Raw genomic sequence first — 21,697 nt, forward strand, 5'->3', positions numbered from 1 at the left:
GAGTCACTTCATTGATGTGTGGGACCGGGTCATGGTCAAACCAGGAGGTGTTGGTAGAATGTTGCCAAAGTTTCTGAGGCCTTAGAAAGTGAAGGCAGTAGACGATATTTAGGTCATGTTAGAGAGTGTACAAACCAGGAATCTGAGGAGAGTTGCTTTGTATCAAAGACATGGATTTTTTGAGCGAAAAAGCGGGTAGGAGTTTGGGAGTGTTGGAACTGGTATTTTCTGGTTGGCTGAGGCACTGCCCAAACCAGTCAGAATCAACCACTCCTGTCAGGTTTATGTTACGTGATTACATTCACTATAAAACCTGCGCTCACCCTTGGGTAGCTTGGCATTGAGCAGTCAGGTAGCTTGGCACTGAGCAGTCAGGCTTCTCACAGAGGCAATATGTAAAGCACTGGCACAGCACCTTCACACAATAAATACATTGAGCGACACAAAAGACACTTCACATGTGGTTGTGGTCAACACACATTAATTAACACTACATGAAGATAATGTATTTTTGGGCATAAACCACACTTTGAAATATTACAAGCAGTACAAGGCTCAATAGTGTTAAAATTACATCAGTAATATGCACACTTGGAAAAAATCCTATTTTACCCCAGCACCTTTATGTGGTGTGATATGTTCTCAGAACTTGGCCCACCCTGGCAAATAACAGAATTCAAATCCACACATTTCTAGGGTTCACCCCTGGTCACAACGATATCAGGAATGTGTTCACACAGAAATGTATACACTTTTCAGCAGCACCATGGGTCAAGTCCGCACGGATAAAACCAAAGTCAAAACGGAGTATTTGTTAGGTAATGAAACAAACCAGTAATGCACCACCACTGTGCAGTGCGCCTATTAGGAGGCTGTTTTCATGCAGCACCCTCTCCCACACTCACATAGTACCGTAACGCAGTGCAAAGGATATCAGCAAGTCCGTATGAAGCACACTCGCGCATACACACAAGCACTCTGACCGTCACACGGCGCAAATGAGATCCAGCAGGTCAGTTGTTAATATGAATGTGAATGTGAAGAACATGGCACAATCCTTCCCACACCGCTCAGTTACCCCCCCTCCAACCCCCCCCACTACTATGCCCACAGGTTAGAGTGAAAAAAAACACCCTTTACTATACCGGTTTAAGGTCGAACTCACACATAGATACTCTAGCCTTCTCCCCTGGGCCCCTGACTATCAGGGTAACCAGGCAACAGACAAAAAATGGGGGGTTGGCCACCACTTGGGAAGTTCACCCACTTTATGCGGAGCAGAAATGGGCTAGAGGCTATCCCTGTTCGATCAAGAGGTCCCTCAAATTGCCTTCCAGTACCAGCCCAGTTCTGTGAAGCACAGGGGTTGATGCAGTCACCCGACCCACTTCTGATCACTCTCAGGTGTGTTCTTCAGCCCAGTCACTTACCCTCACCACCCAGGCCCGATCTGGGCGATACTACCTGGCAACAAAAAGTCATCAGGCTGCGTAAGGAGAGGGCAGCTGATTTGTCGCTCTGAGGGCAAGATAGAACACTCAGTGGGTGGTGGTGCAGCTGTCCCGGCACCCCAAAGGAAGTGATGCACAACATCTGTAGCACATTGAATCAAGTCACACCAGACAATCTGGTCACAATGAACCACAAGTCGAGTTCTCTTTACCTCCCTAGAAAGGAGGCATAATGTCTGGTGAACGATAGCACAAGTCGCACCAGACAATCCGGTCATAATGAACCAAAAGAAGGGTTCGCCATACCTTCCTGGTAATGAGGCACAATGTCTGGTGTGCGATCAGAGTTGCACTAGACACCACTATCTCCACCAACCCACGGTCGAGTTTGTCGTACCTCCCTATAAATGATGCACAACATTTGGTGTTCAATGAAACGAGCCGCACCAGACAATCCGGTTACAATCAACCCACAGTCAGGGGTGCTCCGTACCTCCCTAGAAATGAGACACGTCTGGTGCACGATAATACGAGTCGCACCAGACAATCTCGTCACAATTAACCAAACGTTGGGTTCGCAATACCTCCCTGGTAATGAGGCACAATCAATTAATCAATCAATCATTTGTAAAGCGCACTACATACCCACGAGGGTCTCAAGGCGCTGGGGAAGCACTACTGATCGAACAGCCAGGTCTTGAGTATCCTCCTGAAGGTCAGTAGGTCTTAGGTCTTAGGTCTGCTGTAGGCTCAGCGGAAGGGTGTTCCATGTCTTGGCGGTGAGGTGGGTGGTTGTTCTTCAGATGCGCGGGATGGTGGCGAGTGAGAGGTCGGCGGAGCATAGCTGGCCGTTGGGGATGTAGAAGGAGAGCCGCCTGTTGAGGTAGGCTGGGCCGGTCTTGTGGAGTGCCTTGTGTGCATGGGTTAGGAGCTTGAAGGATGGGAGAGGATCAGCTGAGTGTCATCGGCATAGGAGATTATGTTGAGGTTGTGCTGTCGGGCTACGTGTTCGAGCGGGGCCATGTAAATGTTGAACAGTGTCGGGCTGAGGGGGATCCCTGGGGTACGCCGCAGATGATCTCGGTGGCTTTGGAACGGAATGGGGGAGGCGGACGCTCTGTCGCTCATTGTGCCACTGGAATCAAGTTAGCTTGGCTGATGAGGGGTAATACCCAGAAACCAGTCCCAGGATGCTTGTTTCCGGTCCAGGGAGGACCTGGCTTGGCAGTTTGGTCTGGACTGTTCCATGATGAACATGGCCAAAACGGATTTGCATATGGCTGGGTCTAAACTGGGGTGGCATGGTGAGCAAAAGAACAATAGATTTAATCCAGATCTCTTTACTGGGGGTGAATGTTTGATGTGTTCAGAATTCCGTCCATTTGTTTACGTAGCAATTTCTAAAAGAGGCATTTCAATGCCATTAATGACAAATCCACCTTTACCACAAGAGAGGATTTGTCATTGTGATTCCAACGACAGTAAACAAAATTAGACTGCTCCAATGTAAGCTACTACTGCAGCTGAAAGGAATCTCATCCATTCCTCCACGTTAACCTATGGGGACAGCAGACCTCATAGGTAGTGAAAACACACATGGGGGTTCTTCACTACCTGGACAGGGAACACACTTGTGTACCAGCACTGCCTTTCACCTATCACTTGCCACCCCCCTCCCTCTCAGGCCTCACCCTCGTGGTGTTCCCATTTTAGTGGAAGGCACTCTCCACATTGGCCAATGATTTAGAAAGGCCAACCGGAGCATAAGTACAAATGCACACACAGGCTGCATTGGCACGCTTAAGACAGGTTTGAAAACGCCATAAGGCTACACCCTACTGTAAGCTGAAACTATTGCATAAAAGTCATTCAGCAATTCCCCCATGTTGACCCATGGGAAGAGCAGAACTCTTAGGTAGGGAAAACCCACATGGGGATTATTCACTACCTGGGCAGGGAACAAACGTGTACCTGCCCTGCCTTTCCCCTACCACTTCTCCCACCCTTTAGGGCTTACCCTAAGGGGGGCCTAGTGGTAGTGAAAATCCCACTCAGCATATGCTAATGGTTTAGAAATGCCACCCTGAGCATAAGTGCAACTGCACACACAGAGGAACTGCAATGGCAGGCTTGAGACATGTTTGAAAGGCTATTCTTGTGGGTGGCATAATCAGTGCTGCAGCCCACTAGTAGCTAGTCCAAAACCTGCCCTGGGTATGTGGGATACCTCTTCACAGGGTACTCACAGGTACAGTACCTAAACCAATCCGATAAGCACCACTTCCAAGCATACATAGGAAAGGTGTGTGCGGTTTCACGTACAGAGAGAAAGTGCTCAGAGTCCCAAGGCCATGAATAGAGATTTAGAAAAAAACAGGAGGGGAAAAAAGCAAAATGTTTTAGGGGAATCCCCCAAGAAGGGCCCTATCCAACATTAAGTTTCTGAAGTGCCAGAGAGAGGGGATAGCGGTTCAGTGAGGTTGCAGGCAGAAAGGGCTTTGAGTTCAAGGACACCCCCTGGTTACTTGTGGATATTACGTTTGAGGGTAGAGTTTTGGTGGAGTGAGTGGGTTAGTGTCTTAAGGGGTTTTGTGTCTCTTTTGCCTTCGTATGTGTGTGTTTTGTCTTTTTATGTGTGGGTTATTTGTTTCACTTGGGGGAGGAGGGGAGAGTATGTGTTATATTGTAATTACCTTAGTTCAACCAGTGTCATGAGGGGTTATGCTCTGTGTAATCCTTCTATGACATGTGCATTCCATGAGTGACATACTTGCATGCGAATTTTGTCGTTTTCATTCTGTTATTTGTATTGTCTTTCTGTTTAGGTAGGAAGGGAACAGATCCTGCTCTCTTTTGTCTTTGTATGTGTGGGTTTTGTCTTTTTTTACGTGTGGATTGTTTGCTTCTTTTGGGAAGGGAGGGGGATGTGATATATTGTGTTTAACTTGGTTCAAACGCTGCCATGTGGGGTTTTGCTCTGTGTAATCCTTCTACATGTGCATTCCATGAGTGACATATTTGCATTCCAGGGTTTGAAAAAGCAGTTCAGTTGCTGGTTGCGGCTGGCCCAGCTGTGTGATGGGGTTTTTCTCCGATTAATAAATCTTGAGGAAAGAGTTTGTGTGAGGACATTGTTCATTTCAATCTACAACAGACATGCTAGCACATTAAAGGCCTGTGTGCTAAACTGGAAGCTGGGGAGCAGGCGCCATGGTTTGGAAGAGCTTCTTTTCCTCTTCCAGGCGTCTGGCAGGGATGGGAAAGAAAGTGAAAAAGCAGAAATTTGGAGATCTGGAAAGTTCATAACAATGAACCTTGGCAATGCTTACAGGCTGATTCCACTCCATTATTTTCCAAAGAGTGCAGAATATTTCAAAGATATTATGTAATTCTTGCCAAAGGCTTCTGGTAATTGGCTAAAATCTGCCTAATACAGTTCAGTCTGAATTTGCTGACAACTTTGTTAAAGTAAAAAACACCTTAACATTTTTTAAATCATCTAACAATGCCAGGGTGCAAGTCCTACTTTTTAGAACACTCTATATGACTTACTATTTGCCCAATGTACCATGGGCCTGCCTCTGTTACTGACCAGTAAAAATTGAAATATACAAGTTAATGTTGATGCCAATACCTTAGTGAAAGCAAGCCAAGTGACAATGTGCATCATTGGTGTATATCACCAACACTCCCCTTGGTTTTGTACGGTTTCATAATCACCGCCATCATGAGGTTTGTCGCTCCCTCTGTCCAATGAAAGTTATTAAATAAATAAGCCAGTGACTCAAAGTGCATATCAGAATAGCCTCCCACAGAACCTTTGTTCACTTTGACATGAGAAACAGAGTAAAGAAGTATTCCTTCTTTGCCAATGGGGGGTCCAGGATTTATTTTCTATTTGTTGGTGGTGATTTTGTAAGCTTGATGTCACTAAGAATTCATCTTGGAAGTTGGGATCTTGCATGCCAGAACTATTTATTCTGTTCCTTATGAAGCCCCTGACCAGATGTAGTTTTTGTTTAGTGTATGCAGTTATAATTACCTGTTTTAATTCTAAAATTATCTGATTTTGTTCCTGCTCCAAGAAGCTCGGTTACCAAAGGCTAGTAGAGTCTGTTCTGAGTTCGAGGTAAAATTCCCAAAGGGAAATTTGATTTTCATTCGAGTGTGAAATACAGCCTGATGCTCTGTTGTTGAATCTTGACCAGCAGAAAAAAATGGAAACACAAAAAAGCATTTTACCTTTCTTTATTGGAACATACGTAATACTTTAAAAAAAATGTGGTTGACGTCATAACAGAATGGGCTTAATCAATATACATTATAAAATACAAACACGTTATCAGTGCCTCAACAACACACAACTTATAAAGTTAGCAGCATTTTCTGCAAGTACAAAAATACACAATTATTCAATACCGCCAAAAAGGTATTATGACATTTTAGAAACTCAAAAAGCATTTTAGATACAGAATTACTTCAAATATATTATTAAATGATCTATATGGTGTACAATTAAAAAATGTTTTGCCTGCAATAATACACTGTGCAAATTTACAGCAACTTCACAACTAGCCACGATGCTTTTATTAAAAAGAACAAGCAAACAAAGAAACTAACCGCTACCTGTTTGCAAGCATCTTAACCCACAGTGATCTGTGATTAGGATTACTGCAAAATACTTTAGAAGCATGTTGCCAACAGAAAGAGAGATGTACCTATAATGGATATTTATTTTTCAGAGAAAGGTGCTAAATTCTACTTTGGGAAGGGCAGCAAAAACCACGATTGTCCAACCCCACACAGACATCAGCAGAACTCCTTCAGAGCTTTCTTCAAGTCGACATTGATACAAACGGACATAATAACAAACAGTGGCTCAAGATCAATAAATATGGTTGGATCTCGGGATAAAGTGCTCTTTAGTCTCTTACTCTATGTATCTTACTTCTTAATTTCAAGGTACTCACTTGGGTCATCACACATTGGAAATAGACTGTAATTGTTCTGGGATGACCATAAGGATCCCTTGAGAAGACTGCAATTAGCAGCTTCTGGAAGGAGTTTGCACCAGGATCCTTTATTGCCTAAAAACAGTGCTTTCAAACATAAGACTCCTCTGCAAAAAGCCTCTTGTCCATCTCTTCGAATGTATTGCCAGAACTGCAGGCTTTTGGCCACTCACCATTCCCCTGAACCACATTGTTGTCTGGGTCTTTATTTTTGGGAAGGCATTTGTGAACATCTGGTTGAAAGAAATACAGATCTGCAGTGTTTGATGGCTTCGGGGATACACAGAACACCTTTTCAATTGCACTGTTTGTAGTTTTATATGTAGTGTCTGTGTTGGAAGGCAATACTTTATTTCTCTTGAAACTTGTAGTGCGTGTGCTTATTTCCCGTCCAATCACAGCCCGACTGTCCTCGTCACACTGTCCGAGCCCTTCATTGATTATTTCTACCACCTCTGAAGGATGGATATTAGCATTCCCACCTTGAACCTCCCCCATCATGCCCAAGGTAGGCGCTTGTCTTTTGTTTGTCTTTGAGAACAAAGAAACATTCTGCCCATAAAATACAGTTTCAGGGATGTGGCTGTGTTTTGTGTCCGTTACTGTTGGCCAGTCAGTCTTCAAGCCAGCAGACTGACAAGTAGTTGCGTTGTGTTCAATGTCTTTCAGCCCATTTCCATTTTTGTCAACAATACTCTGATTAGTTAAGCGTTCCTGTAACATCTGGTTTCTGTCTTCCGCTTCCATGTCACAAGATGGCGAGCTGTTAAGCTGCACAACTCCCTGGTCAGAATACAGACTGCCAAACTCCCCTTTTTCTGGATTATGTTGAATTTCCGTGGAGACTGAATTTTTTTGCAACATTTGTTCTTCTACAAAATAAATCTTTTCAAGTTCATCACATGAGCCATTCTGTGACTTGCCATTGTTTATTTTGCCTGAATTGTGCTTTTTGTCTTCATGCTTAGATTTTTCCTTTTTCCTGAGGGACCAGTTTTTCATTGTGGAGGCGCCACTTCTGAGCCATGAGCTTGGGTACCGGGTGCCATGGCTCTTTGGTGGTGGCCACTCGAGATTGTCATTTCCAGCACAAGGTGTGCTGCTGTCGATGCCTTGCTTCACTGAAGCACTTACCTCCTTTCCCACCTGTGCCATAGAGAATGGATGGGAGCTGGTGCAGTCATGGGAAGATTCCACTGGTTTCCTTTGCAACCTGAAAGGACAATCAAGAGGAGAGGACATCTCATTCGGAGTGAAAACAGAATAGTCAGAAAGCTGCGAGAAAGCGCTGTCCATTGAGCTCATGGAGGAGCCAGAAGGGGATGTTCCCGGAGAAGACAAACTGGAGCAGCTGTTCCTCAAGCAAACATTTAGTCTCAAAGGGGCAGGTGGCATAAGCTGATTCGCAAGATCCTTTGCCTCCTCAACTTGCCGGATGCCACCTCCCTTACTTACATCAATACCCAATGTCAAACTGCGGTCAAGAAGTTTTTGCCCCTCCACTTGCAACGAACGGAGCTGTTTAAGATAGCCCGCTTCAGTGGAAGACATCACGGCATCACAGCTGGTTTTGCGGGCAGCACCATCATGTGACCCACTGAGCTGGCTGAGTTTGGATGCAAGTAGTCCTACGATGGGCTCTGAGCAGCGCCGATGTCGCCTCAGGTTCATCAGTGTATCAGACACTGCTGTTGAGGAATAGCCAGATGTATTCGAACAGAGAGATCCATTTTCGGAGTGTTCCTGCGATGCAGATTTGTGCCGCAGACCAATAGAGATCCTCACAGGCATGGATCTGGGGGGCAGCGACAGTTCAATTCCATCCACTTCAGACTGATCCAACTCGCAGTCGCTCAAAGTCAAAACAGAGTCCCTGCTCCTGTTGTCAGGCCCACGTTTTGTGGCTAGGTCACTTACAGTGGAGTCACCATCATCATTGAGCTCATTGTCCAAGCTGTCGTATGATGAATCAATAAGTTGATAGGAGCACATATCTGAAAAAAATCAAAGGAGACAATATTGCACTTTAGATGCTTCCAGTAATATTTTATGACAGTTTCAGTGTATGTGCTATCTGAGCAATCACATTTTCCATATTTATCACAAACCCATAAGATAAGCATTTGCAATATTTTAAGAAATCGGATTACTAACCAGCTAGCACAAGAGGTTTGGCATTTTGAAACAACCTGATAAACATGTCAAACTTTTTAGGTACCTTCGTGCTTTCAAAATACAAACCCCATGTACAAGAATGGACATTCATACAGCAACCATTCTTAAGTGCTTATGAGTACAGGCAGGGGAAGTGTATTTTTAAGTATATGCTTGAAAGTAGTACTCCAATTTCTTTCATGGACTTGAAAGGCTCTTTAAAGGCTGACCATCCAGGGCCCAATCACATGGCCAAGCTGAAGTTATATACAGAAATGAGAAAGCTCGGTGCAGCTACCATGTCTAGGTGGCACTAACTTAACAACACAGACCCAGCTGTGGGAACTGTCTTCCCCTTGGACTGAAGATGAAGAGGAGGGGGAAGGGCCAAGGTCAGACTGGGGCAAAAGATATGCCCGGGCTCCAAAATAAATGTAACCTCTATTAGCGAAGCAGATAGCTCAACAAGTGGGTCACTTTTGCAAATCAGGCCAGTTTTGAACTTGTAAAGACCCTTTGTATAGGTGTTCTGCACGGTATGGGAAGCTGCATGCATTTGTGTTTGCTGCAGGCAAGGCTTGTGGTAACATTAGGGAAGTCAACAGTAAAAACCGACTCACCCAGCCATAAAACATGTCCACAAATGGCTAAATAACCGGCCCACACACTGATCTATCAGGCCAACCCATCGCCGGATACCCCTAAAGGCCAATCAGACCCTGGGAGGGGCTCTTGATAAATATGTAAATCTGTATTACCCTAACTTTCTCATTACATTGGAACTTGAAGAGTTTGGACACCTGGAGTTGCCATAAGACCACATAGGAAGTCCCTCCTCCAAAACATGGTGGTGCCCAAAGGCGTTTACATCTCTTTCAAACAATCATGGACTTGAAGTAAATAAAACAAGATGCAAGGACATTATGTAGATTAGATATTTTGAAATTAAAAAAACATAGCTATGGCTTCTCGCCGTTTAAACATATCCTGTGAAACCTATGGATCCTTTGCCTGACTGCCAAAGGAACAACATCTAGGAAAGTGCACCAGCCTGAAATGTTGCCTCCGATACAGTTTATGGCTTCGAACTAATGATCTCCTTTGGTAGAATACAAGAATTTAAGAAAAATGATAAGCACGAACAGGTAATAAACTACTCCTTTTACACCGTGTCTACTTCTGCCCAATCATTGTCAACTATAATTAATTCAATGGTGTACATTGCCTTATTGGTAGGACAACCGATTGCAAATGTTCCTTTACAAACGTGTGTTCACTTCACACGCTGATATTTTTATAGCAAACTGAATTAATTGCTTTCCTTTTAAAGTTATATCGTTCTGACAATAGATTTAAATTAAAAAGACACTGCTCTCGGTGAAGCTACTGGTGTCTATCCAGGCTTCTCTTTCAGCATTCAAAGTTCACTATGTATGTTTAGTTTCCATTTTTCGCTTCACTCTTTCTATGCTTTCTCATATGGGTTTTATTCTGAAATATTGAGTTTCCTGAATTTCGTATATAAAAGGTACAAGATGAAATAATTGAGGAGGTAAGTATGTATAGGCAAGTATAGATATACTGTTCTTAACTCCTCCATATCTACAGGCCTTGAAGATGTATATATTGTCAAGGTGCACAAATAGAGTGGAGTACATTCAACCTATACATGACTATATATATTTAGCTGTTGATACTTTGGTCCTCCATATTTTGGCTGTATTATTCTGGTAACTCAAAGTCCCTACTCAATATTGTGTCCCTCCTCTACCCTATGGATCACAGAGCAAAAAGAGAGAGACCAGGCAATGCTAATCTCTGAGAAAAGGTTTTAAAATTGACAAAATAAATATATATATATATATATATATATATATATATACACACACATATATATATATATATACACACACACACACATATATATATATATATATATATATATATATATATGACAATTGTAGATAACTGCAGATAAGGTATCCGATTCAATGAAATAAGAGAATGAACTCGAATGGGAATATCGGAAAAATAATAAAATGTACGAATTACGGAACACATTATCATTACAAGCAGTATTGCTTCAAGAGCAGGCTTTGCGTAGAGCTGCTCGAAATTTTAATCTTTCGGGGATCCCTTTTCAAGACCTGTGTTCCCCTGGAAGAGATAAGCTTGAGGTTCCCATTCACGGCAACTCTGCGTACAGCACGTGGTCATGCTTCTGAAGCTTGCCTCCCACCACTGGCCTGCATGTACCTGAAAGGCAGTGTTCACCTGCTTCCTGTGCAGATGTCAATCACTGATAGCACACAATAGCACAATAAGTTAAACTTATGTTCATCTGCAAGTCAATGACCTCCTCCAGTTGGGCTGAGTAAACCTTCAAAATACCCCACTGAAGTCATGTGCCCTGCGGCGGCTCCTCCGCAATGACGGAGGAGCGTTGCCCCACTGGCTCAGAGCCAGGAGCCGAAAAATAAAGCAATATTTAGGGCGGGGCGGGGATCACAGGGAGGCGTGGCTGTGCACTACTTAGTGCGAGTCTGTTTGGCAAGTAGTCTGAGGCCAGCTAAACAGACATGTGCACTTAGGTTTCTCTAACCCGGCTGTATTCTACAGATGGGTGAAGAAAAGTGCCAGACTCCATGTGCCTGAACGGAGCATCTAAGCAGCCCGCTCAGGCCATTGCCGTCGCTGCTCTCATAGTATGAGAGCAGCGTCTGTATTGATTGGGTATTCTGTTCTAGGGACTGTCTCGAGCAGCAGGAGAAGTTTGGGGTGGCCGCAGGATCAGGTGAGGTTTTTTTTTTCTTTTTTTTTTAGTTTTTTTATTCAATCGGGAGTCAATATTATGGTCCTGATAGATGCACAGGTAACTATTTTATGGGTCGATATGGTGACATACAACATTTGAAATTGGTCTTTAGTTCAATTTTCTTTGTACCTGAGCCATCTTCTCTCCCGCGTCTTGCTGACAAGTCACCATAAAGGGTGGTGATATCCTCGCCAAAGATCTTGGTGCAGTTCTCAATGAGATACTGTACAAACAAGGAAATCTGCAGGAAGAAACACACATCAATCTCATACATCTTTTTGGAGAAGTGGAACATAGCAAACGATTTGGACAGCCATACTTGGCTGACACCATTTAATCTGTATTAATATGTTTTGAGTTTCACATATAGTTAAAAGCGTCTGGCACCTCTGAGACTAATGCAGCAATTTCAAGGTGAGTGATAGATACCTAAGAAAAGCAAAGATGGCACTGGCCTCTAAATCACCCAGACAGATTTTACTTTCACACAATTGTAAAAGCAATTCATAAATTAAACTCGGCATAATTTTAAAAAACTATTTTACATTTAAATGCAAGTAAAGTACAAACAGGAAAACGGTTGGAAATGTTTTGTATGATAAGGACATTCTCAAGAAAACGTGCAAGTACTGCAAATACGGTCTAATAGTTCTATTCATTCGCTATGTCCTGTTAATGAAAACATTCTGAAAACAGCAAATTAGAAGAAAACCAATCGTTAATGTGCATTTACGATTGTGACACTCATCCAGAGATTTAAAGGCTATAGTTGTTTAGAATGCTTAATTCGGGGTTGATTTAACCTTACATACGCACCAGGAGCAAATCTTTCATACCTACAAATGTTGTGTCCTTGTGCATTCTCTAACTTTTATTTTGTTCCTTGTTAGTTTAGAGCTTATCTGATGGCATTGGGGCTGCATATTGTGGGCTATAACGGGTCACAAGCTTAAACTGGCTGAAAAAAATAGAATGCCAAAATCTCCACCATACATAAATCTCTCTATAGCGGTTTCCAAATGCTCCTAATTCCACTATCAGGCACCTGCCACCAAATATGCTAGATTGAAGGACCTGTCTCTGTTTTGCTCTTGCTGGAGTTAGAAGATCAAATTAACCGCATGCTAAAGGAGATGGGAAATGTGTTTGTGAGGACTGAAGATTTGCAAAAAGGTTAAAATCATTATAGGGAGATGTAGGGAGATGTTAGTATATGGTCAATATGTTGGTAGTTTATATTTTTGCATTCTATATTTTTTGCAGTGTTTGTCATCACACAGACTGGTTTGGAAGTTTAATCCTGCTAATGCTAAACAAGTAAGAATCACATCTTAGGGCTGATGATCACTGTTCAGCATTCTATTGTTGTTGAGCTAGGCTCTTACTACAGAAGTACCATTGCATGCATGCATCAATCCTCAGATATAAAGTAACAAAACAATTAATAATAACAACGTAGTACTGGTAGTCCGTTAATACAAATATCCACCGTCAGTCGCATCTTTTTAGGGAATGCCCCTAGGATCTGGTGTGTTCTTCCCACCATAAGACTTCCCCTTTCACTGCAAACTTTCAACTTCAGATTAAAGAACCATCTATTCAACATTCATAGCAGTACTCACTTTGTTCATGCCAATAAACCTAGCCTGCTAGTGGCACAAACTTCCTAGTGTTGCCCTATCATTGCACTGATGCTCACTTTAAATGTATTAAACATCCCAGTTGCATTGCTATTAGGCACAACCTCCTATCTTTATTTCTCAATTCCACAGACCTCCATGTCTTCTCCACGTACGAATTACATCCTCATCTTTATTCCCGCAAGTTCTGTTAACTAGAAACGCAGATATCTTATGTGCAATACTATTCTACTCCTGCTCTGTTCAAAGGTTCAATTGCTTCCTACTGCAAATGCATACATCTTTTAGAAGCTCCACTGCTGCACTGATGTGGACCACAAAAGTATAGCTCTCACCTCCCTTATTGTTGTACTTATGATATATCTTTCACCTACTGATGTTCTGCCAGTTTTTTCCACTTCATTACTTGTTATAAAGCGGCTGCCCCTCTTGGGGGTCTAGAAGTGCTATATCAAAAACCAGCAAAAATAGATCAATATGATGAGATGCATCTTAGAGGGAAAGGGAGCTTTGCTTGGATTCAACCATGCAACTAAATATGTGATGCGGAATGAGGCACATGAGCCACTTCACATGTGACCAGCACAGAAGTGACACTGTAGCACCAGTTCCAAAGACCACGACAGACTAGTGATGTATGCAAAGTATCTGCCCTATACATCTACCTTCCACCAACAGCACATACCTTCATCACGACTCAAGCCGCTCACACACACCGCAATCGAGGAGCCCAGGATAGATGCACTGGTGCCCAGCAAGCAATCTTAGGGTTTATTCAGAGAAAAGGGAAGTACACGGTATAGAGACCGTGGCGGGTAGACAGCAGCACAATCACCTTAGAAGGCAGGAGAGCACTAGTGATCTCTAGTGGGACATGATATAGCCCTTCAGCAACTTGGCCTTGAGAAGGATTCACACTTAAAACAGGTGTGTTGAAGGCTTCCTGCTCAGAGAGACGTTTAAACGTTATGGTTTGGCTTAATTAAAGAGAATAACAATGTGCGTGTAAATGCAGAAAACAATGTACAGTAGCCAGGGGCGGCTCCCTCACTAGGGCGGAGGAGCGTCGCCTCACTGCTTTCTCGCAGTGCAAGAAGCAGAGATAGCAGAAGTTTGGTTGGGGGCGTGCAGGCGGGTCTGCTCTAGGGGAGTGGAGGAGTGGCTTGCCCACTGCTGAGGGCGCTGACCAAACCAGTCATGCACACTCTGACCTTTCTCCATGTAGGCTGCAATGCAGCCTACATTGAGAAAATGGCCTCGTAGGAGCCTGGCCGGTCTGTGACCCGACGAATCACAATGCTGCCATTGCAGCGTTGTGATTGGCTTAGGTGAGTGGAGGAAGGATGCCTGCCTGCTTCCTGTTCCTAGCAGTAGCTATCAAAGGAATGAATGACAGGAACATGAAAGTCAAACATGATATTGGAAATATCGGAAAATCTGAAAAAAAATTAATTTTCAGCATGAATTGGTATGATGGTAGATCAGGTAAGAAACAAAAATACTGTCTCACTTTGCGAGGTCGGGAAGAAATGGCCCAAATAGAGGCGGATATTCTAAGAAAAGCTGGTTCAAAGAAGACAAGGTGAGGCTAGTAGTATTGATGAAAGGCAGAACCTGGCTCCTGGTGTTAAAAGAAAGTGTTCTATTACCAAACTCAACACACTCCTAGTTTTTTTTTTATGAAGTTTCTCAGATGTACGCTTGTGACCTCAAAATCATGCCAGCATGGCTTTATCTTAGCCATAAAAAAAATTCTTGCAGGAAAGAGTTGTGGGTGCTCTTGATATGGAGAAATCTGCAAACAACCCAAAACTCATGTTTGTTGGTAATCAAAACATCTTTGGGGTTTCAGACTCTGGTTGCAGGTTTTACTCCAGTGAGGGAGTAGGACTGGGAGTAATTTAACTACTGGTAAGAAATTGAAACATTACCTCCACGTCCCTCCCATCCTTGAATTCTGTACCAATGAGAAATCATAGCGAGCATGCAAAAACAGCAGCATTGGACAAATGAGCTGAATGCACACAAATTAACATTTATTCCTTCAGATTTCAGCTTCTCCTCTACTATTTCGAAGAAGAGAGAACCCTGTGGCTAAATACATCAGAGATATGTTGACTCTCCCTCACCATGCAGTGGTTTAAAAAGGACAAAAGAGTAGCCAATGTCACTGCCCTATATATCCCAGACTCTGCCAAAAGGAAGCCATACTTCTAGGTAGATCTGCCTTAAATCCAAGACAGAGGCAACTTACCCTTCACCTCGTAAGCTATGGCAATCAATGACCTTAACCACCTGCTCAAGGTCACTGGTTTCTCCCCCTTCTTAGGGGGCCCAAAATTCAGGGTTTCTAAAAAAACGTTTACTCTCTCTGGATAAAGAACAAGAGTTCTCCTCACATACGAACAATAGAGTTTGGTTTCTACCTCAGAAGAAGGGAGGGAAAAAAAGGGGTAATATAATCTCCTGTTGTCTATGAAAAGCAGAATTTGCTTTAGGTAAAAAAATATGGTAATGGAAGCAAAACCACTACCCTGACCAGCCCTACAAAAAGGATGTAAACCTGACAAAGCTTTTTTCTCCCAATCTTTTGGCAGAAGTAATCGCGTTGAGAAATCCGGTCTTAAGGGTTAGAATTTTCAAATCATCTGAACTGAAAGCTCAAAAGGGCAAACTGTTAAGGCATCCAAAACCACAGATAAATCCCATGTAGGAAACGGATGAGATGAACTGGGAAACAAGTGTGCTATCCCTCTAACAAAATCCTCATTATTTACATTTTTCCAAGAACTTCGGAAAGCCTTGATTGCTGCCCACTATAAGGGTGGAAATGTTTGTGCCCAATTTTGCTCCCTCCAGCAACAACTCCATAGTCACAATCAGGCTTGCCATAGTAGGTTCTACATCTCTCATTTCACACCAAAGAGAAAAAGACGCCCAATGTCTACTATATGACCGAAGTGTTGATTCCCGCCTGGAAGCCTTAACTGTGACTGCCGGCCCTTCGGTCAAACCCTCAGCCCTCCCCGCTCAACTGCAAGGCTGTCAGGCTGAGCTTGAGAAGTGTTTTCCTGGATAGAACCAGAAACTTGAGAGGAGAGGGCACTATAGGGAGCTTCCATTCCTGTGACACTCTCAGAGACTGCAATTTTGCTCAAGGCAAGAGAAGAGCTATCATCACCACCTGAACCCTTTCCGTCCTTACTCTCAACAGAAAGGCGCTGATCAAGGGAAAAGGCGGGAAGGAGTAAATCAGCCCCTGGGCCGGTAGAGCAATAATATTCTACATGCAGCATTAAACGACAGTACATAAAAAGAATAAAAGATCTAACATTTGCAATGTAGTAAAATAGCCAGCATAAAAATGCATAAATTAGCAGATCATTTTGCGAAGTTCTTTTAAGCACTGTCATCAAGTAACAAAAAAAAGACTTTTTCACATTAACATCATTACATAAAGTGCTCCTGAAATATGTACACTTGCATGTACGCAAAGCAAGGCTGCTACAGAAAAACAAATTAAAAGACGTCTACTTACAAAAGATTCAAAAAATATTCCTGTGGACACTAGAGCGCACTGTATATTACCTTTTTGGTGAAATCGCTTTCCACCTCGGGGCTGGATGTGGTGGGCAACCAGAGCATGCTGGGAGCAATGCAGACGGCTAAGTTGAATGCAGTCATCTGGTTAGTTTGAGAATGACCCTCTATGGTGTGCAAAACTCCAAACAGGTAACGCAAGAGGAGGACATTGGCTCGCGGGAGTTGCTCGATTAACCTGAGAACACAAAGCAAAGCATGAATCAGGACGACGTGTTATGGAACACATTACCACTGTAAACCTCTGACCATGTCACAGAGAGAAAACAAAGAAAGGCAACTTGGTTACAGTGGCTATAAATTCAATGGACGCATTATATTACTCATTGTAAAACAAACATCTTAAACACGACACCGCGACTACGTCATGGAAAGTTGAAGAGGCAGCACTAATGTTTTAATAACCCACAGTTCCTAGAACAAGGCACCTGCCCTCTGTTGGCTCAGCCTTGGCTTGTCATAAAGCTGTTCTCCCAATCCAGAAGACATGCATTTTGGTTTGACTTTATGGCACTGCAAGAAGCACCATGTCCCAAGTCAAAGGAGAGGTATTCTGGATACTAAACATTTTTATTGCCGCAGAAGAATTTCTGTCGCGATGAAATTACAACAGCACTTAGTGATGGCCCAATCCCTGAATACCAGGAGCAAAAGGAGCTGGTAAAGAGTATCAGAAACATGTTCTGTTTTACTCCATGTTGTCTACTGGGACGTTAAACACAATAGGAAAACTGTGTGGTAGAATTCTTACCACTACTGAACAATAACACTGTATTTAGCACCCAGCCTCCCAATTCAAGCGCTTCCTCCCAAATATGCCATTGCTTCAATAGCAGCGTTCCAGACACAGCGGATACATGTGCAAAGCTATTACCGCGGTACAAGCAGTAGACAGGAGAGGTGCTCACACACTTATGGAAAGTAATGTGCATTGTTTATTGCAAGGCAGAATGCTACCAGCAAGGGAATAAGATTTGTCGCACAGTGGTATAACATATGGATTCCAGCAATCCTTATATAAAAGCATAGCTCTAATTTCCTTATTACAGGTTAGTTGTGATATCATACAGTTGAGCTGAGACGTCAAAATGCTCTCAGACACAGCTGCCCAGGTGAAAGGAAGGCCACAGAGCATATTTACAGCTGCAGTTTAAACAACAAAATCCAGAACTAGCTTTTCTTTCTTCTGATCTGTTTTTCTTAAAATGAAAGATCAGCTGAAATAATCTATTTAAGTTCAGGTGTTTACTTTGTTCCACACTACTGGTCATTGCAGCATAGATGGACTCTGCCTGTCTCTACACATTCTGAGCTAAGGAATGTTCTTAATTTGACTGACTTCAAATTTGATTCCGAAATCTTTTTGCTACAAATTATTAGCTGCTTTTGGGCGTGTTTAATTTCGCACTCTACTTTTATAGGTCATATCTGGAAACATACTGTCTTTCACAGGAAAGAGCAGCACACTAAGCATCTACGCAGTTTGTGGTAAGTGTGCCGCTCTTTCCTGTGAAAGACAGTATGTTTCCAGATATGACCTATAAAAGTAGAGTGCGAAATTAAACACGCCCAAAAGCAGCTAATAATTTGTAGCAAAAAGATTTCGGAATCAAATTTGAAGTTAGCATTTACGCAGTTTGTGGTAAGGGTGATGGTTTAACTATGTATTATAAGGAATAAAATACAATCTACCGCACGTTAAAAGGATCTTGCAAGTCACCTCCGGGTTCCATGACTGTATAAAACAATTCTGCCATTGGCATTTTTCCTCTAATTGGGCTCTGGACTCCTCAAGGACTATGAACAACCTTATATTGTTCAGCAATTTATCCCAATCTACATGGCCTAACAAACAAAAGAATGTGTTCAAGTGACTTCAATTCCATCAAGTATGGTGAAGGGGTAATTGCTGCAGTTTGCATGAAAGGCTCTCAACATTCCTATGAGTGTCCATCAAGGCTTTGGGCTACTTTCGATCTTTTTTTAACTCCTACATTAAACAGCACAACTGGGCAAGCCCTAAACAGTTACACCTTTGGCTGGCAAATGACTGGCAAATGTATGCAGATTAAAGGCTGTTTGCATCTGTATCTATCAAGAAATAGGAAAGTGGCACTTCATTGTGAACTGCCTAACAAATGATCACCACAAGATGAGGTTTCTTAACTCCATTGGCCTTGCCCTGTTAGGACCTTACCAGTGCCATTAATGCTTACCCAGAATTTGATGATCACTGTGTCAATAATTGAAACAATTCAATTTTCACATTTGTCAAAAGTCAGCCAATGAGAGAAGGGTCTTTCTTACCTCGTCACAGAGTGGGATGGGGTCAGTGAGACTTGCTGAACCTGCACCATTCTGTGATAAGTGCCACTGATGGACACTCAGCCCCATGCTGAATGCTTAAAAATGAAGCGCTGAGGTCTAAGTCTATCAGTGATGCTCCCCCTCATCATGAGGGATAGGCACACAGAAGAATTTGCCGGGCTGAGGAGGTCAGGCCACTGGGGCTGTGCATTCTTCAGCCCTAGCAAATTTCAGCTGAGGCACCCAGCACCTGAACATTAGTGCATGTAAAGGTCCTGGATGCCTGACCCGAACAAAAAAGATTGTATATCAGGCTGACCTTTGTGCAGCCTGACAGACACTTTATGTGTTGATAAAAGATGGAGGAACTAGGTCCCTCCGTCCATCACAATAAACCACTGCTGCTGTACATGTTCATGCTCTGAAGCCTAGTTTTGGCAGGATGTGTAAACACAAAAAAAGTAAGACTTAGATCAGCATTGAGAATCGAAGCCAGATTAACTGCAGTGCAATCAGATTTGGTCATCTACCAAAGACCTCCATTTCCAAGAACACAACAGCAAACTTGCTATTGCTTTGTGATTCCATTCCAATCTAGTGGCAGCATAATAGCATATTCCCATTGGGTATTGAGGGCAGTGCAGTTTTTTTATTCACCTCTCCTGAAACCTGCATCTCTTTCCCCAGTCGCACAATACCAATGGCTTGCTGTTATTTGGAACAAGGGAATGCCCTTTAAGACGCAAATGACCAATGGTCTCTTTTTGTAAGTGGGGTTCTGCACTATAAATGTTACAAACATTAGCATTAAAAACATAGAAGACTTGCATTTTAGATTACTGTTATTGTTAAGCAGCCGTGTATAGGGCACTATCTGCTGCTACTTTCACGCAGCATTTTGATAGCCTCGGTTAAGACTTTCCACATTTGTTTTATAGCAGAACGTACTGTGTGATTCAGTTTTGTGGATGTGTGTGGTCACTATGATGATTAGGTCAGTTTTAATTAATTGGAGGTTGTTTGGTGAGAACAGGCCAGCACGGAGGAAGGTCGTTCTCCTACCTCACCACCAAGACCCGGAACTCCCTGCCCGTCCACCTCTGGCAATCAGTGTCCTGACCCAATTCGGAAAGGACCTCAAGACCTGGCTCTGCGAATGATCTGCCACCCAGTCTGACCAGCAGCCCCCCAGCGTCTTGAGACCCTCACAGGTGAGTAGCGGCGCTTTGCAAGCCCTTAATTGATTGATTGATTGATTGGTGGGGAGATGGTTTAGCCATACTAGATTGCTCACAGGTAACCCCTGCCTGGCAAATGTGTGTGTGTAGTGATGGAGAGTTCTCTGCAGATATATCCAAGCAATTTATCAAAATAGGGAAAGGACAGCTACCTCTGAATGGCTTTTATCCTTTCTTCATGGCTCGACTGATCCATCACTGCGACCCACTTGTCACACAGCTTAGTTGAGAAGATGCTGTCTGGGATGTTGCGTAGAAAATCCTTTTGAATGGAATCAAAATAAAACAAATCAGAAAATATTCAGATAACCGTGACACCAATCCTATGTACTTGGAACAGTTTGTTAAAATAACAAGAATAACAACAGCTTTATTCATTATGAGGGTTACGTGGGGAGTACTTTCAAAAACACCCTGTACCATTCATAACCCTCTACTGTTCATTTATCTTACTGTTTATCTATGTATGGCCAGTGGACGTCAATTAGGGGTCATCACGCATAGTAGGTTCAACTTCTTTGTTTCGAATGGCACCACTCATGATATCCCTGGTCTCAGGGGTCATGAAGGCGGCGAACGGAATAGAAAGCAATTAGGGCTCAAGAGTAAGTAATTTTGACTTCATACCCTTTAGCAGCCGTTCAGCAGCAAATAGGAAGCTGTGCATCATCAAAGACAGTGAAAAGGGGCTCCACTATGTGGCATCATTAAAAAAGCTCAAATGGCTTGCACGGTCAATAACATCACCGCTGGCATTTTGGTGAAATCCCATCCATGACAGGTGACTATGTAAATTTCTAACTCTGTGTGCTCAATTTAACACCAATAAACCTAGAAATAGTTGCTGACATATTTCCAAATTTGAAAACAGAAACCACCGAGCACCAAAAAAGAATAGTATAAGTCTTTGTCAGTGTTGGTACTGGTTTGTTTCCCAGCTTCACCACTCTAGCCAAACCGTGTTTCATCTTATAAATCTTATGGTGTATTCTGGGCTCTGATTGTTGCTAAAGGCACTGTGTCCTTCCTTATTCTTGCTTATACACACGTGGTTCCAAAATGGCACCTATCTAGTACGCCAAAACTTGAGGCCCTACAAACTTCGTACTTGGACAAAGGTTTGGGACATATATTATTCTTTTGCCTTTTGAAAAGTGATTTGTACATTATAGTGTTTGACTATACGGACGTGCGATTAATTTTCAGTAAGGTTTCTATTATTCTGTTATAGAGATACTACTTTGCCCAGAATTCGGTTATGCTTTGGATATAATTTTGGTTCTGTGGTGGTAAATTCCCTGTGCACACTGCATGAGATCATGATCATAGGGGGACGTACATAGTTACTGTTTGGTTTAGGATCATATGGTTTAATACTTAGTAGTTATACAGTGTTTTTATTAGTGGTGGTTTATAAGTCCATCGAGGAAGTGCTGTTGCTCACATTAAATCAATGATTGAATTGGTAACTTCGTTTTTC

At 42.8% G+C, this 21,697-nt stretch overlaps 1 protein-coding gene across 1 annotated transcript in view; it reads right to left on the reverse strand.

Moving 5' to 3' along the window:
- Nucleotides 1-5,683: 5,683 nt before the first annotated feature.
- The window catches only part of ARHGAP20 (Rho GTPase activating protein 20), a 259,386-nt gene continuing 243,372 nt past the window's right edge, over nucleotides 5,684-21,697 (reverse strand). Inside the window, exons 12-15 of the mRNA XM_078657062.1 lie at nucleotides 20,370-20,479; nucleotides 16,661-16,850; nucleotides 11,562-11,673; nucleotides 5,684-8,457 (exon numbers count right to left, since the gene is read on the reverse strand). Coding sequence (XP_078513188.1) covers nucleotides 6,554-8,457; nucleotides 11,562-11,673; nucleotides 16,661-16,850; nucleotides 20,370-20,479 — 2,316 coding nt within the window. The 3' untranslated portion in view covers nucleotides 5,684-6,553. The remainder of the gene's footprint in view (nucleotides 8,458-11,561; nucleotides 11,674-16,660; nucleotides 16,851-20,369; nucleotides 20,480-21,697) is intronic.

The sequence above is a fragment of the Lissotriton helveticus genome, chromosome 8 (genome assembly GCF_964261635.1).
Source record: "Lissotriton helveticus chromosome 8, aLisHel1.1, whole genome shotgun sequence".
In the NCBI taxonomy this organism is placed as follows: Eukaryota; Metazoa; Chordata; class Amphibia; order Caudata; family Salamandridae; genus Lissotriton; species Lissotriton helveticus.